Below are 13,765 nucleotides of genomic sequence, written 5' to 3'. Positions count from 1 at the left end.
CAAGATTCTTATCATAGTTCAGTCATATGCTGTCCTCCTGGCCAGAGTGGGCATATAAGGGAGGTTGGGCTCCCCCAAATCTTCTGTAGTCAGAATGCAGGAAGTCTGTTTATCTTCATTTGCTGAAGCTGTAATATGTAGTGCTAGGGAGTGTTTATTTCTCTACTTTTCTCTGCAGGCCTGCTTTCTCTTCTCTGTGTAGGTCTCCTTTCTCTGTCTGTTCATCGATATACACATGGCTCTGTCTGCTTAATCAGCTCTTCCTTTACTTTGTGAAACACCTGGTGTCTTCCAAAAGAGATTATCCAAATGGGGGTTCTGTTATTTGCAAATAGGCATTCTAAGAGTAAATGTAGAAGAGGCTCTAGAAATAATAAATATTTCTTAAACGAATTGTAAAAATATCAGAATCATCTTCCCCACACACTCTCAGTATAAAGTTTGGTTGGTACTATTTTAAAAGCTGGAGATGGAATTATGAAACGAGTATCTATGTTATATGTACCTAATGTAGTTCAAAAGATTCAAAAAAAAATAGTTCACATTAACTATGTTCTTTTTGTTTTACTGGACAGTTACTGATAGTAAGAAGTATATGAGAGTAAGAGGTAGTAATACTGTCACTAGGTTGCACAAGAGATGTTTAATTTTTAATTATATTAATTTACTACTTTTTTCTCCTTTTGAATTTTCATTTTTTAATTGAAGAATGCTAACATAATCACTGCCTGCTTAAATTTATAAAAAGTGAAATGAATTTGTATGAGGACAGGGGAATTTTCCACTGCAACACCTGTACAGTTACTCTCTATTTCAAAGAACTATGTATTAATAATGAAATCAGACTGATGTGAACCATTTCCATTTATCTCTAAAAATTATGAGTTGGATACAGATTTTGCCTTAGTGAATCATGTAGTAGCATTGGACAAATGTAGAAAAAGTAATTGTTAAGTAAATGAAATACTATTGGCTTTCTTTTCTTCAACCAGTAGCCAATATAAAAAAAAAATCTGATTGTTTATGCATATCAGGGATAAGAATACTAGTGTAAATTAACCATAGAATCCAAATGTGTAATACAGTTTCCAATTTCCAGTGATAAATAAATATGAGTACTTTCTTACTAAAATAGAAAACAATTTTAATATGCAGGCAACCTATAATAAATGTTCCTCAGTGAATGTCCAGTTTCTGAAATGAAAACATTGTTTTGTGAGTCATCCTGCTATGCTTCAGTGAATTTTAATAGTTTAGTCTTCAGGCTTGATTTTTATTTGAAATCTATCCTGTTGAAGGCAACATGTTGATGCTTCTATGACATGAAGTAAGGAAGGTAAAGAAATGCCTATATTCAGGACTCATTTTAATATGCTCTTGCTACTTAAATTGCTTTAATCGTACCCTTGTCAGAATGCAGAGTTCCAAAGAATAGCAAGGAGAGATAAGAAAGCCTTCCTCAGTGATCAGTGCAAAGAAATAGAGGAAAACAATAGAATAGGAGAGACTAGAGGTCTCTTCAAGAAAATTAGAGATACCAAGGGAACATTTCATGCAAAGATGGGCTCAATAAAGGACAGAAATGGTATGGACCTAACAGAAGCAGAAGATATTAAGAGGTGGCAAGAATACACAGAAGAACTATACAAAAAAGATTTTCACAACCCAGATAATCACAATGGTGTGATCACTCACCTAGAGCCAGACCTTCTGGAATGTGAAGTCAAGTGGGCTTTAGGAAGTATCACTATGAACAAAGCTAGTGGAGGTGATGGAATTCCAGTTGAGCTATTTCAAATCCTCAAAGATGATGCTGTGAAAGTGCTGCACTCAATATGCCAGCAAATCTGGAAAGCTCAGCAGTGGCCACAGGACTGGAAAAGGTCAGTTTTCATTCCAATCCCAAAGAAAGACAATGCCAAAGAATGCTCAAACTACCACACAATTGTACTCATCTCACACGGTAGTAAAGTAATGCTCAAAATTCTCCAAGCTAGGCTTCAGCAATATGTCAGCCGTGAACTTCCAGATGTTCAAACAGGTTTTAGAAAAGGCAGAGGAACCAGAGATCAAATTGCCAACATCCACTGGATCATTGAAAAAGCAAGAGAGTTCCAGAAAAACATCTATTTCTGCTTTATTGACTATGCCAAAGCCTTTGACTGTGTGAATCACAATAAACTGTGGAAAATTCTGAAAGAGATGGGAATACCAGACCACCTGACCTGCCTCTTGAGAAACCTGTATGCAGGTCAGGAAGCAACAGTTAGAACCGTACATGGAACAACAGACTGGTTCCAAATAGGAAAAGGAGTACGTCAAGGCTGTATATTGTCATCCTGCTTATTTAACTTATATGCAGAGTATATCATGAGAAATGCTGGGCTGAAAGAAGCACAAGCTGGAATCAAGATTACCAGGAGAAATACCAATAACCTCAGATATGCAGATGACACCGCCCTTATGGCAGAAAGTGAAGAAGAACTAAAGAGCCTCTTGATGAAAATGAGAGAGGAGAGTGAAAAAGTTGGCTTAAAACTCACAATTCAGAAATCTAAGATCATGGCATCCAGTCTCATCACTTCATGGCAAATAGATGGGGAAATAGTGGAAACAGTGGCTGAGTTTATTTTGGGGGGCTCCAAAATCACTGCAGATGGTGATTGCAGCCATGAAATTAAAAGACACTTGCTCCTTGGAAGGAAAGTTATGACAAACCTAGACAGCATATTAAAAAGCAGAGACATTACTTCATCAACAAAGGTCTGTCTAATCAAGGCTATGGTTTTTCCAGTGGTCATGTATGGATGTGAGAGTTGGATGGCGAAGAAAGCTGAGCGCTGAAGAATTGCTGCTTTTGAACTGTGGTGTTGGAGAAGACTCTTGAGAGTCCCTTGGACTGCAAGAAGATCCAACCAGTCCATCCTAAAGGAGATCAGTCCTGGGTGTTCATTGGAAGGACTGATGTTGAAGCTGAAACTCCAATACTTTGGCCACCTGATGCGAAGAACTGACTCATTTGAAAAAACATTGTTGTTGGGAAAGATTGAAGGCAGGAAGAGAAGGGGACGACAGAGGATGAGATGGTTGGATGGCATCACCGACTCAATGGACATGGCTTTGGGTAGACTCCGGAATTGGTGATGGACAGGGAGGCCTGGCGTGCTGCGGTTCATGGGGTCACAAAGAGTCGACGTGACTGAGTGACTGAACTGAACTGTCAGGTTGCAAGCTAAAATATATATATATATATATATATATATATATATATATATATATAATTCTGATAATAGAAATTGATTAGATCTTACTACCTGAAAAAAAATCCACTCCCTCCTAAATAAGAATGGTCTTTAAGGAGGCTGCCAACATCATTCTGAGAGATTCAAAAGGCATATAAGGAAAAGAGTCTCTCTCTTAAATAGCTCTTGAAAATATACCTTTTGATATGGCTCATATTTCACTACTTCATTACTTTTCACGATGAAAAATAATGCTTACTATTGAAAATAACTATTTGGAAAGATGACAGTCTTATCTCTTTCCATCATTCTCTCTAAAATCACTTTTTCTCTACTCAATACCACCAAACTCAAGGAGATCATCTATTTATTTATTTATTTATTTATTTATTTATTTATTTATTTGCAAAAGACATTTTAATTTGTAAACATCTGTTTCTGTTCCGAAGCATGTCTTGCTATACAGAAGTAGGTTTCTTCAGTGACTTCCCTGGTGGCTCAGATGGTAAAGAGTTCTCCGGTAATGTGGGAGACCTGGGTTCGATCCCTGGGTTGAGAAGATCCCCTGGAGGAGGAAATGGCAACCTACTCCAGTATTCTTGCATGGAGAATCCCATGGATAAAGGAGCATGTTGGGCTACAGTGCCTGGGGTCGCAAAGAGTCAGACACGACTGAGCAAGTAAACACAGACACTCTCAATTTTAATGTTTTTAAACATTAAAAATATTAATGTTTTAATGTCTTTTCTCTGAATATTTGATAAATCAGTTGACCTCTCTCTGGTCTGAGTTCCTTAAAAGCATCTGATAATTGCTGGATTCCTTTCACTGCCCAATTCCAAAGATGTAACCAACTTGCGTGCAGTCTCTGAAAGTTCCCCTGTTTGCCGTTCCCTTCTCACCTATTTCTTTATGAAGGGATGGGGCTGGTCACAAGCCTGAATACTATTTTAGCCTTTATATAAAGGCAAACCAGCTGTGTTCACCTATGTGTGTCATTTGATTATAGTTTACTCAACACGTTAAATAGAATCCAAAAGTCATGTTGTTCATGCCATTTTGTACTTCCTATAGTCTCTTAAATCCCTTATGGTGGAAATTAAAGCACTTCAACTCTGTGGCTTGAGCTCTGATGGGATTTTAAGTGTGATCATTAATTAACAACCTGTATTCCTTCATCCAGATTTATAGTCATCTGAAAAGTAGATGTAGAAATAAAGCAGATGGAGATCAAAAGATACCTTTATTATAAAGGTGAACTGGAAAATGACTTGGTACTATGGATTCATTTGGGCTTGTCAATGCCTTCCACCACAATCGAGTGCATTTGCCCCAAACTAGCCAGTTGTATGGGAATAAACAATCGACACACAAAGAAGGAAGAGAAAGTGTGCGTGCTGATTGACAATATCAGAAAAGAAAGAGAAGAGTCTGCTCAACTGCTCATGCTTCACTTCTTCACCCGAATTCACTGATCAGATATGTTGTTTTCTCTCAGAGGGCAGATCATGATGAAGGAGACAGATTGATGCTGAGATATTTTTCCCTCCTGTACCTTTCCCTTCTAGTAAGTGAAAAAGCCTCTCTATGTAAACATGATTAATAGGAAATAAGGATCCCCACCACTGCCTTCCCATTATTTTCTCTTACTTTTCACCATCTTCTTTCCCTGAGAGTCCAATAAAACTATCAAACCTCATTTAAATGAAAATACTAGGACCTCTCTATTCTCTTTCCACCCTGACTCCTCACATACACCATTGAGTTAATGAGGATTGATCACTTTCATATCCTTTTTCTTCAACAACAATCTCGGGAACGTCTTTGTTGCCAGGTATTATGCTGAGTCCCAGAGATGCCAAAATTAACAAGGCACAGACTGTTGTCAAGGAATTCAACAACTCGTCTATCCAACATGTTAGATTTATGCACCTGTACTACTTAAATCAATTGGTGTTGCCCTGCTGGGATATTATACTACTTTTATTTTTAGACAGTATTTTGAAATGTGACTTCTATAAGACTACAAATTATACCCTGTGGACAGTATTTCCCCTATAATTGTATTTATTCTTCCTAAGTAACTCTGGTCTCTGCTTTCTCTATGCCTCTCTGGAGATGAGTTCAGTGACTTTCTCTCTGTGGGACTTTTTCTGTGAGAGTAGTTTTGCCATTTAACTGCATAACAAATTCATGCCACTTCCTTTTATATCCCAGGTGTACTGTAGATTGAGGCTGTCTTTCTTTGATTAATCTACTGTCTTTTTTGTGCCTGATTTGCTGATTTGTTTTTCGCACTGCTCTCATTTTACTCAAAGGCCAGTCATCTTGTTGCATGTTGTTTACATGATGAGTGCCCATGTTGGATTTGGTCTATAATCACAACCAGCTCCAGAGAAGCCTGTCATTGGCCCTCCCATGACCCCACATTGGCCTCTGGACTTGGTCCTTCCCTCTGCTTCTCTTCATTTTGCTTTCTCTGCTCAACTCACTCCATTAAGTCTTCTGTCCTAACTACTCTAATGAGAGTACCCTTGACAAGATTGTCAACCCTATCCAGTATGCCTAATCCAGTGGTCAGATTTGTGTTCTGAGCTTACATCTCCCTGGTTATCCCTTCTCCATCTCTTGTTGGCTCCTCTTCCTCTACCAGAATCTAAATGTTTGAGTGACCCAGGCCTCTACCTTGAGGGCCAGAACCCTCCCCTGCACAGATAATGGCCTGCATACTTCCAGAAGCTGCTGCTGATGGCATCTTCTCAGCAGTTGTGCCACTTGCCAGGCCTGGTATCCTCAGCTGTGACATCTGAACTCAAACAACTTGGGTTATTCCATTTAATTTCTATACAGCCTTGGCAAAATTATTTTACTTCTCTATAAACTCTGTTTCTTCAACTATAGTGTGGAGATAGTATCTATTTCATAGGATTTTTTTTTTTTTTTAGATTAAGTGTAAATGCATAGAATTCTTAAAAGTGCCTGGTTCTTAGTAAGTGTCTCATAAGTGTTAGATATTACCATTATTATCATTTAAAGCTCTGGTTGGGCATTTTGTGACAGTGATGTACTAGAAGACCCATCTTTGGTCACTGACAAATGACGGTTTGAGATGGAAACCTGATTCTTTCAACGTCGTTCAGTGGGTTTTCTCATTAATACATGAAATAATATTGTATCAGAAAGTACAGAAATATGGTACCTAATCTTAAATAGATTCTGAAATGTGGTGCTAATTGCTAAATGGCTGGATAAAATATTTATGTTACAAAAAGTTCCTTTATCTTTTATTTTTGGATTCTTGTTTAAAATGAAATGTGTAAGACAAGCATTAGCTATGTTGCCACTTTCTTCCTTTAAGTTTCATTTTGTAGTTTACTGTACTTGCAGTTGTAGCAAAAGAATATGCAGTTATTATTTTAAGTTAATCAAAATGTTTGGTCTATTAAATGACCTTATGAAAGTGAAGTAAAACATGTAAATTAAATAACCCTTCAAAAAGATACACAATTTTTAAAAATAATAAGAGTATGCAGATGGCACATTCTTCATTATCTGTTCAAAGAAAATAGCTTTAGGTGGTTTATCCAATATCCTCTATTTTCTTTGAATACCTTGTTGTCATTATCCTCTTTCATATTTGTGTTCAGTACTCCATTCCTTCCTTCTATGATTATTACATCCTGTCAAGCAAATGTAGATGCCTATTATTAATGAAGAGACAACTATAGAAATTTATGAAAGAACATGAATAACTGTTCATTATACTTTGATGTTCACTTCTCATTGAGACATTTTGGTTGGGTTTGCTATGAAGTGTATTTTTTACAGATTAAAATGATATAAAATACAATTTCACAATATATTTTCCAAATAAATCGGTTACAATTCAGTACTTTTTGACTGTCATATTTAGTCAAAAGTTTCTTAAAATTACTAATATTCTTCCACATTGAATAAAAATCAATTATTGTCCGGAGAAAACTCACCCACGTATCTGGCACCCTTGACCATGATAGTGCCTATTGCATGATTTATTGGCATGATGATACAAGCATTAGGTTGCATAATTACACAAGGATGGAAGCATACCCTTATTCAATATAATGACCACTTGGCATACGTAAGTGATTAGTACCATTATTGTTTTATAAGACAGTAGATGATAAGTAGGTAGATAAATATAGATATATCATACTCTATAATTCTCTGAAATATGTTTGATTAGATATTTTGTATGTATGTTAAGGGTATGAATACAGTACTGAAATGATAAGCTCATGATTCTGGTTACCAGTCAGGACTGCCCCCATAGTCCCCACTTCATTCTTCACAGGGTGTTGCTTGAGCTTAATCTCCATCTTCCTCTCACCCTTACGCAAGTCACCACTTGGCCTGAACTACTGCAGAAATATCATTACCTTCTCTGCTAACCCCCTTTTGCTAACTTTACCATTAAACAAGCACATCACTTCCATTTTTAAAACACTCCATAGGTTCTTGCTATTCTTAGAAGTCCCAAATCATCACCATACCCTGCATGGTCTTGCCTGTTTTGCCCATTTCATCTCTTGGAAATTTCATCCCACTCCCTTTTGCTCCACCTGCTTAAGTTCTTTCCCAAAGAGGCTGAGGTAATTTCCACTGTGGAAAATTCCCTCATGCTGCTCTGATGCCTAAGAGGCATTTTCTTTCTCTACATGCAGGAGGCCCTTATCAGCTTTCTTTTTAACTTTGGTATATTGGTCTCCTCCTCAGGACCTTAGCAGTCAAGTTCCCAGGACCTGAGCTCTCATAGCCTCTTCTGCTTCTCCATAGTAGCCGTTCTCACAGTCATCATTGAAAACGTTGCCATATCATTGGTAGTTGGGCAATTCTTTCCTCCCAGTTATAAGTTCCATGGGGACAAGAACCTTACTTGTCATTTCAAGGAAAGTTTTCAGTTATTATTTACCAAATGAAAAAAGAAATGTAAATATAAATGATAAGAAAAATGTTTTTAAAGTGTGTTTAGGTATTTGATAAGTAAACTAAATTATCTGCCCCATATTTATGAATTTTGCCATAGCTAGGAAGTTTAACTGGGGCAAAATCTATAGGTCTTAGTGAGCAGTTCATGAAAACTTTCACAGAATGGGAAACCATTGAAAACGGGAAGTGCTTTTAAATAAGCATGTGATAAACATTATATATTATAAGATAGAAAAAAAAGGTTAGTAAATATTTCAATACCTATTAAAACAATTGAAATTAAATATATATTTATCCTGACCCTTAATTTCATGAGTTCAAATGTCTTTTTATGGGTTTGCATTTTAAAAAAACAAAAATCAGAATTTTCCTCCTGCGTCAAAAAATTCATTACAGTAGTCCTAAGGACTATGGACTGATAACTTGAAATTGTAATCTATATTAAGATAAACTACATTTATTTAAATGTTTTTTAGAAGTGTGCATTTGCCCTCTCAAAGTCATGAGCTCTATTTGTCATGAGTAATTAATTTTATACAACAATCAGATGATAACTAATTTACACTGGTCTCACTGACTTAGCTCTGATCAACCCAATACACATAAAAGTACTATACATATTCTCTCCAAGTTGGGAACAATGCAAAAGGTATGATTTTAACTTGATAATATGACTTTTCAAATAAAATGCCGAGACTCTACTTTGTTAGCTTGAAGACACAATGCAGAATGTCAGTTTGTTAGAATTTTGTACCACCTGATTCTGTTTTTCTTCCTTATGTGTTCATATCACTATATTCTAGTTAAAACAAGGGAAATATGTAAAGTGTAAAAAGTACTAATATGGTTCCTACTTGTGTGACCCCTGTCCCCTTGCAGATATTCAGGTCTGTGTTTTGTACCAATGGATCTTCTTAGGATTGGAATTATGACATCCATAATAACAGATTCCCCACAGGGGGTTCAATGCTAAAGGCTTCAATAATTAAGGAGAAACATATGCAGATATCAGTAGTATTTGTTTTGAAAAATATGTTATTTGAATGCAGTGGAAATTTCATCTCCCATTAAACACTCTAAAACTCTTAAATGCTGCTTCTCAGTATGGAGTATGGCTTCCAATGGAACATTTCCATATCCCATCCCCAGAACAAATCAACATATTAAATGTAGACATATTGATTTTGCTACAACAAAGAATGGTTATCGATAGGAACAATTGCCAATTTGGTCAACAGCATGAAAGCTAGCAATTCAGAAGGTCTGAGATTAATTTTTACACATGAAAAAAGAAAAAGATCTTGTAAGGTTATGGATCAGTCCATTATTTTACATTAATAATATTTACTGAGTAATTATTAAATGTGACTTGGGATTGTTACAGCCAAGCTATTTTTTCAGAGTTCTATGGCAGAAATTATGATCAGCTACTTCTGAAAAGTGGTCTGGATTCTGCTAGGATTACTGAGAAAGAGGTGGCCATCAGTTCTGTGAATCAAAGGATCACTTTTACCTTTGCACATTAGAGACAGACTTTAGAAATTATCTCCACAGTGATGGTTCTCTGGACCTCTCTTTCATGATCTGTATGCAACAAACTTCTTGATTTGCAGTCTGGGCTCCTTATATGAACATGGAGCATAAATATTATAGATGATTATGCTTCTGTTCTACATGCTAGTCTTGAATATTTTTCACATATACCTAACAAAACCCTGCTATAACTGACTTTCTCCTGGTAAACTACTGGTTAAGAAAACATGGTTAACCATATTGTCTATTAATACCCCAAGACTAAAACGTGAAGAATTCTCTCTTTTGTTAAAATATCCCAGAGCTTGAAAGTCCTGCCTTAATAGACTTGGATACTATTTTAATATTGTTTAGTCTTAATTCAAACCTTTCTTTATCAATTATAAGTCTATAAGCTTTTAATATAGTTTATATACAGCATATCATATTATTTGTGTTTATAGTAAATATTGATTTTTCGTTTCCACTTGTCTATTTCTTATTTTATTACTATGAACTTTAAGGATGGTGGGATTAAGGATAGTGGGTGCATTTATTTTTTATATCCATTCATTTATTTAACTCTTAAAAGCATACTGAATGCTATTATATACCTGGTAACACACTAGGTATTATGAACACAAAGCTAAATAACATATACCCTCTCCCTGTATTTACCTGTGCATGATTAGTGCTGGCATATAATTGGTTTTCAATCTGTATGTATTTAGTTGAATTAAAATGCATTTAAATCTTGATTTTCTTAGATATAACTATGAAACATGAATTTGAATATGACATTGAATTTAAATCTGAAGTTGAAGAGGCTAGTTTGGAATCCTGCGTGGCTATATATTTGATCAAAAAATCTTATAATGCCGAGGATGGACAGATAACATTGGTCTTCAATCTGATATTTACACCAAAGAAACCAGTGAGGTAAACCTGCTTTTAAAAACCCTAATTTCTTTAAACAATATTATTTCTCTTTTAAACTAAATAATGTGGTCTTTTTCTTTCCATCTTTCTATTTGTCAGTAGCATTACTTCTTTGATGCTATTGAGGTAGTTTATTTCTAGCTATCCAGCTGTGAAAAGTATTCTAATGAAAAAGAATAGTCCAAATTATTAGAAATCTGAGATATTCTTCAGGAATTGTGACCTTCCCAAGGTCATTAGAATATGCTATTAGCAAAACAGGGCTGTCTACTTTGAAAAAAAATTTTTAATTGCAGACTTGGTGCTATACATTGGCAACATGGTTTTTCTCCATACTACATCTCAGAACCTGTTCAAATGATGAAAGTGCTGAGTGCCCTCCTTCGCAATTGCTGTCATTACCATTTTACCATTCAAAACCATAGCGTTGTACTAAAGGTAAAGTATAAGAGGGTCATACTGGAGTCTGTGAGAATAGTAAGCTTTGAATGTCTATCCTTTGGAAAACCTCATCCGGTGTCTTTATATTTATTTTTTAGGCAACTGATACTTAGCACCTACACATACTGTGTGATAGGTCACATCTGAAACAGGACTTTAAGTCTTGATGCAGAAACACTGATTAGAACTGCAAATAAGCACAAAGTACAGCCTGGCCATGAAAAAAACAATTGACAGTATTACTTGTGCTTTTAACCGTTTCTATAATTTAACTATGCATTCAATGTAGCCATGTGTGTATTTAAAGTGGCTTTGAGAATGTAGTCTAATAACTAAAAGATAGCAGGGTCCCCTTCAGGAAGCAGTAATAAAATCAGATTGTAAGAAGAAAGTACATATTAAACATTATTTTCATAGTTTTCTATGGGCTTTTTAAAAATTTTCATAGTTTTCTATGGGATTCCTTGGTGGCTCGGTGGTAAATAATCTGCCTGCCAGTGCAAGAGGCACTGATTTGATCCCTGCATCAGGAAGATCCCCTGTAGAAGGAAATGGCAACCTACTCTAATATTCTTGCCTGGAGAATTCCATGGACAGAGGAGCCTGGTGGGCTGCAGTCCATGGAATCACGAAGAGTCGGATACAACTTAGCAACTAAACAACATTTATTTGTTAGTATTTCTTCACATTTAGATTAGTATTATGTTGATTCAGTGACAAGGAAATTACCGACAAAAACGAGAAAGGGAAAATGTTATCATTAGTGAGTATGAACAGAACCAATGTGAATTTATATTTGTTCCACATTTAGTGGGTTTAGAGGTTCTCGGTGAATATTTGAGAAACTGATTTAGGACAGCTTATATTCATGATTTATACATTTTTGTGAGTGTCTTGTGGTGTTCTAATGTAGTTTAATAATTCTGTTTTATGTACACATACTCATTTGTTTTTGTCATTCCTTCTTCCATATATATTTGGGATGGTTCACTGCAAGACATCCAATTAAATGATAAAAAAACAAAATAAAATCAGTAGCTTTAAATTTTGAAAAGAGAACAAGAAAATAATTATACCCAGATCATACTTTACCTAGATAATTTAAATAAGTATCAAATTTAATTCTTCTCTTCCTGATTGACAAGGTAAAAAAAAGACAACAAAATTTTCATGGGTTTGTTAAGGAAAATGTAACACTGTTGCACAACAGTAAAAACAAGGTAATTTTTCATGTTTATCCTTTCATAGAATAGTGCTGACATAATAAGAGTAATGTCAGAGCCTTAAATGTGTTTTTACAAATAATAATATATAGTAAAAACAAGAATATTATTCCTTAAGACCTTGACCTTTTCTTTATTTTTTTTCAATTTTTATTGGAGTATAGTTGATTTAAAATGTTGTGTTACTTTCTGCTGTGCAGCAAAGTGAATCAATTATATATACATATATCCACTAATTTTTAGGGCTTCCCTAATAGCTCAGTCAGTAGAGGATCTGCCTATAATGCAGGAGACTGAAGTTTGATCCCTGGATTGAGAAGATCCCCTGAAGAAGAAAATGGCAACCCACTCCAGTATTCTTGCCTGTAAAATCCCATGGACAGAGGAGCCTGGTGGGTGACAGTCCATGGAATCACAAGAGTCAGACATAGTTAGCAACTAAACCACCACAACCACTCATTTTTAGATAAAAATCAAGGGTCTGAACTAAAACTTGAAGAGATTAGCAGTTGATATTGTCATGAATCAGTCTGATGATTATAAGTTAAGACAAGTCTGAACTTTTTCTAATAGAGAAATTACAGACATCATTTGTCTTAAGGAATCAGTTCAGTCGTGTCCAACTCTTTGCGACCCCATGAATCGCAGCATGCCAGGCCTCCCTGTCCATCACCAACTCCTGGAGTCCACCCAAACCCATGTCCATTGAGTCAGTGACGCCATCCAACCATCTCATCCTCTGTCATCCCCTTCTCCTACTGCCCTCAATCTTTCCCAGCATCAGGGTCTTTTCCAGTGAGTCAGCTCTTCACATCAGGTGGCCAAAGTATTGGAGTTTCAGCTTCAACATCAGTCCTTCCAATGAACACCCAGGACTGATCTCCTTTAGGATGGACTGGTTGGATCTCCTTGCAGTCCAAGGGACTCTCAAGAGTCTTCTCCAACACCACAGTTCAAAAGCATCAACTCTTCGGCGCTCAGGTTTCTTCACAGTCCAACTCTCACATCCATACATGACCACTGGAAAAACCATAGCCTTGACTAGACGGACCTTTGTTAACAAAGTAATGTCTCTGCTTTTTAATATGCTGTCTAGGTTGGTCATAACTTTCCTTCCAAGGAGTAAGCGTCTTGTCCGGAGCCACGATAGGCATTACTGACAAAATGGAGGCACGGCCCCAACCCCCTCTCCTCATCCTGCAGGCACGGTCCCGGGATGAACGAGTTAGGTCTTGTGATTATGACTTGTCCTTTCCTTTCTCCGGTTGAGTTGGCGGGAAAGAATGTTATAATCCATAAAGTTAACTATTGACATTTGTTCAAGGATCTTTACAAAGAATGTTCCAGAATGAGCACAAAGGCTGCAGCTTGAGGCCATGGGAAACATTGTTGTCTGAAACCTGCTTGTAAGGGAAATGTGTATGGCAAAAGAAGTTTGCT

The 13,765-nt window shown here is 36.3% G+C and overlaps 1 protein-coding gene across 1 annotated transcript in view; it reads left to right on the top strand.

The window, feature by feature from the left end:
* Window positions 1-13,765, top strand: part of CFAP47 (cilia and flagella associated protein 47) — a 493,129-nt gene that overhangs the window by 430,599 nt on the left and 48,765 nt on the right. Inside the window, exon 61 of the mRNA XM_081563532.1 lies at window positions 10,490-10,661. Coding sequence (XP_081419658.1) covers window positions 10,490-10,661 — 172 coding nt within the window. The remainder of the gene's footprint in view (window positions 1-10,489; window positions 10,662-13,765) is intronic.

This window comes from Giraffa tippelskirchi, chromosome X (genome assembly GCF_054371585.1).
Source record: "Giraffa tippelskirchi isolate mGirTip1 chromosome X, T2T-mGirTip1v1.2.pri, whole genome shotgun sequence".
NCBI classification, from domain to species: domain Eukaryota; kingdom Metazoa; phylum Chordata; class Mammalia; order Artiodactyla; family Giraffidae; genus Giraffa; species Giraffa tippelskirchi.
The sequence above is the reverse complement of the archived record's forward strand: the minus strand, read 5'-3'. Positions and strand labels throughout refer to the sequence as shown.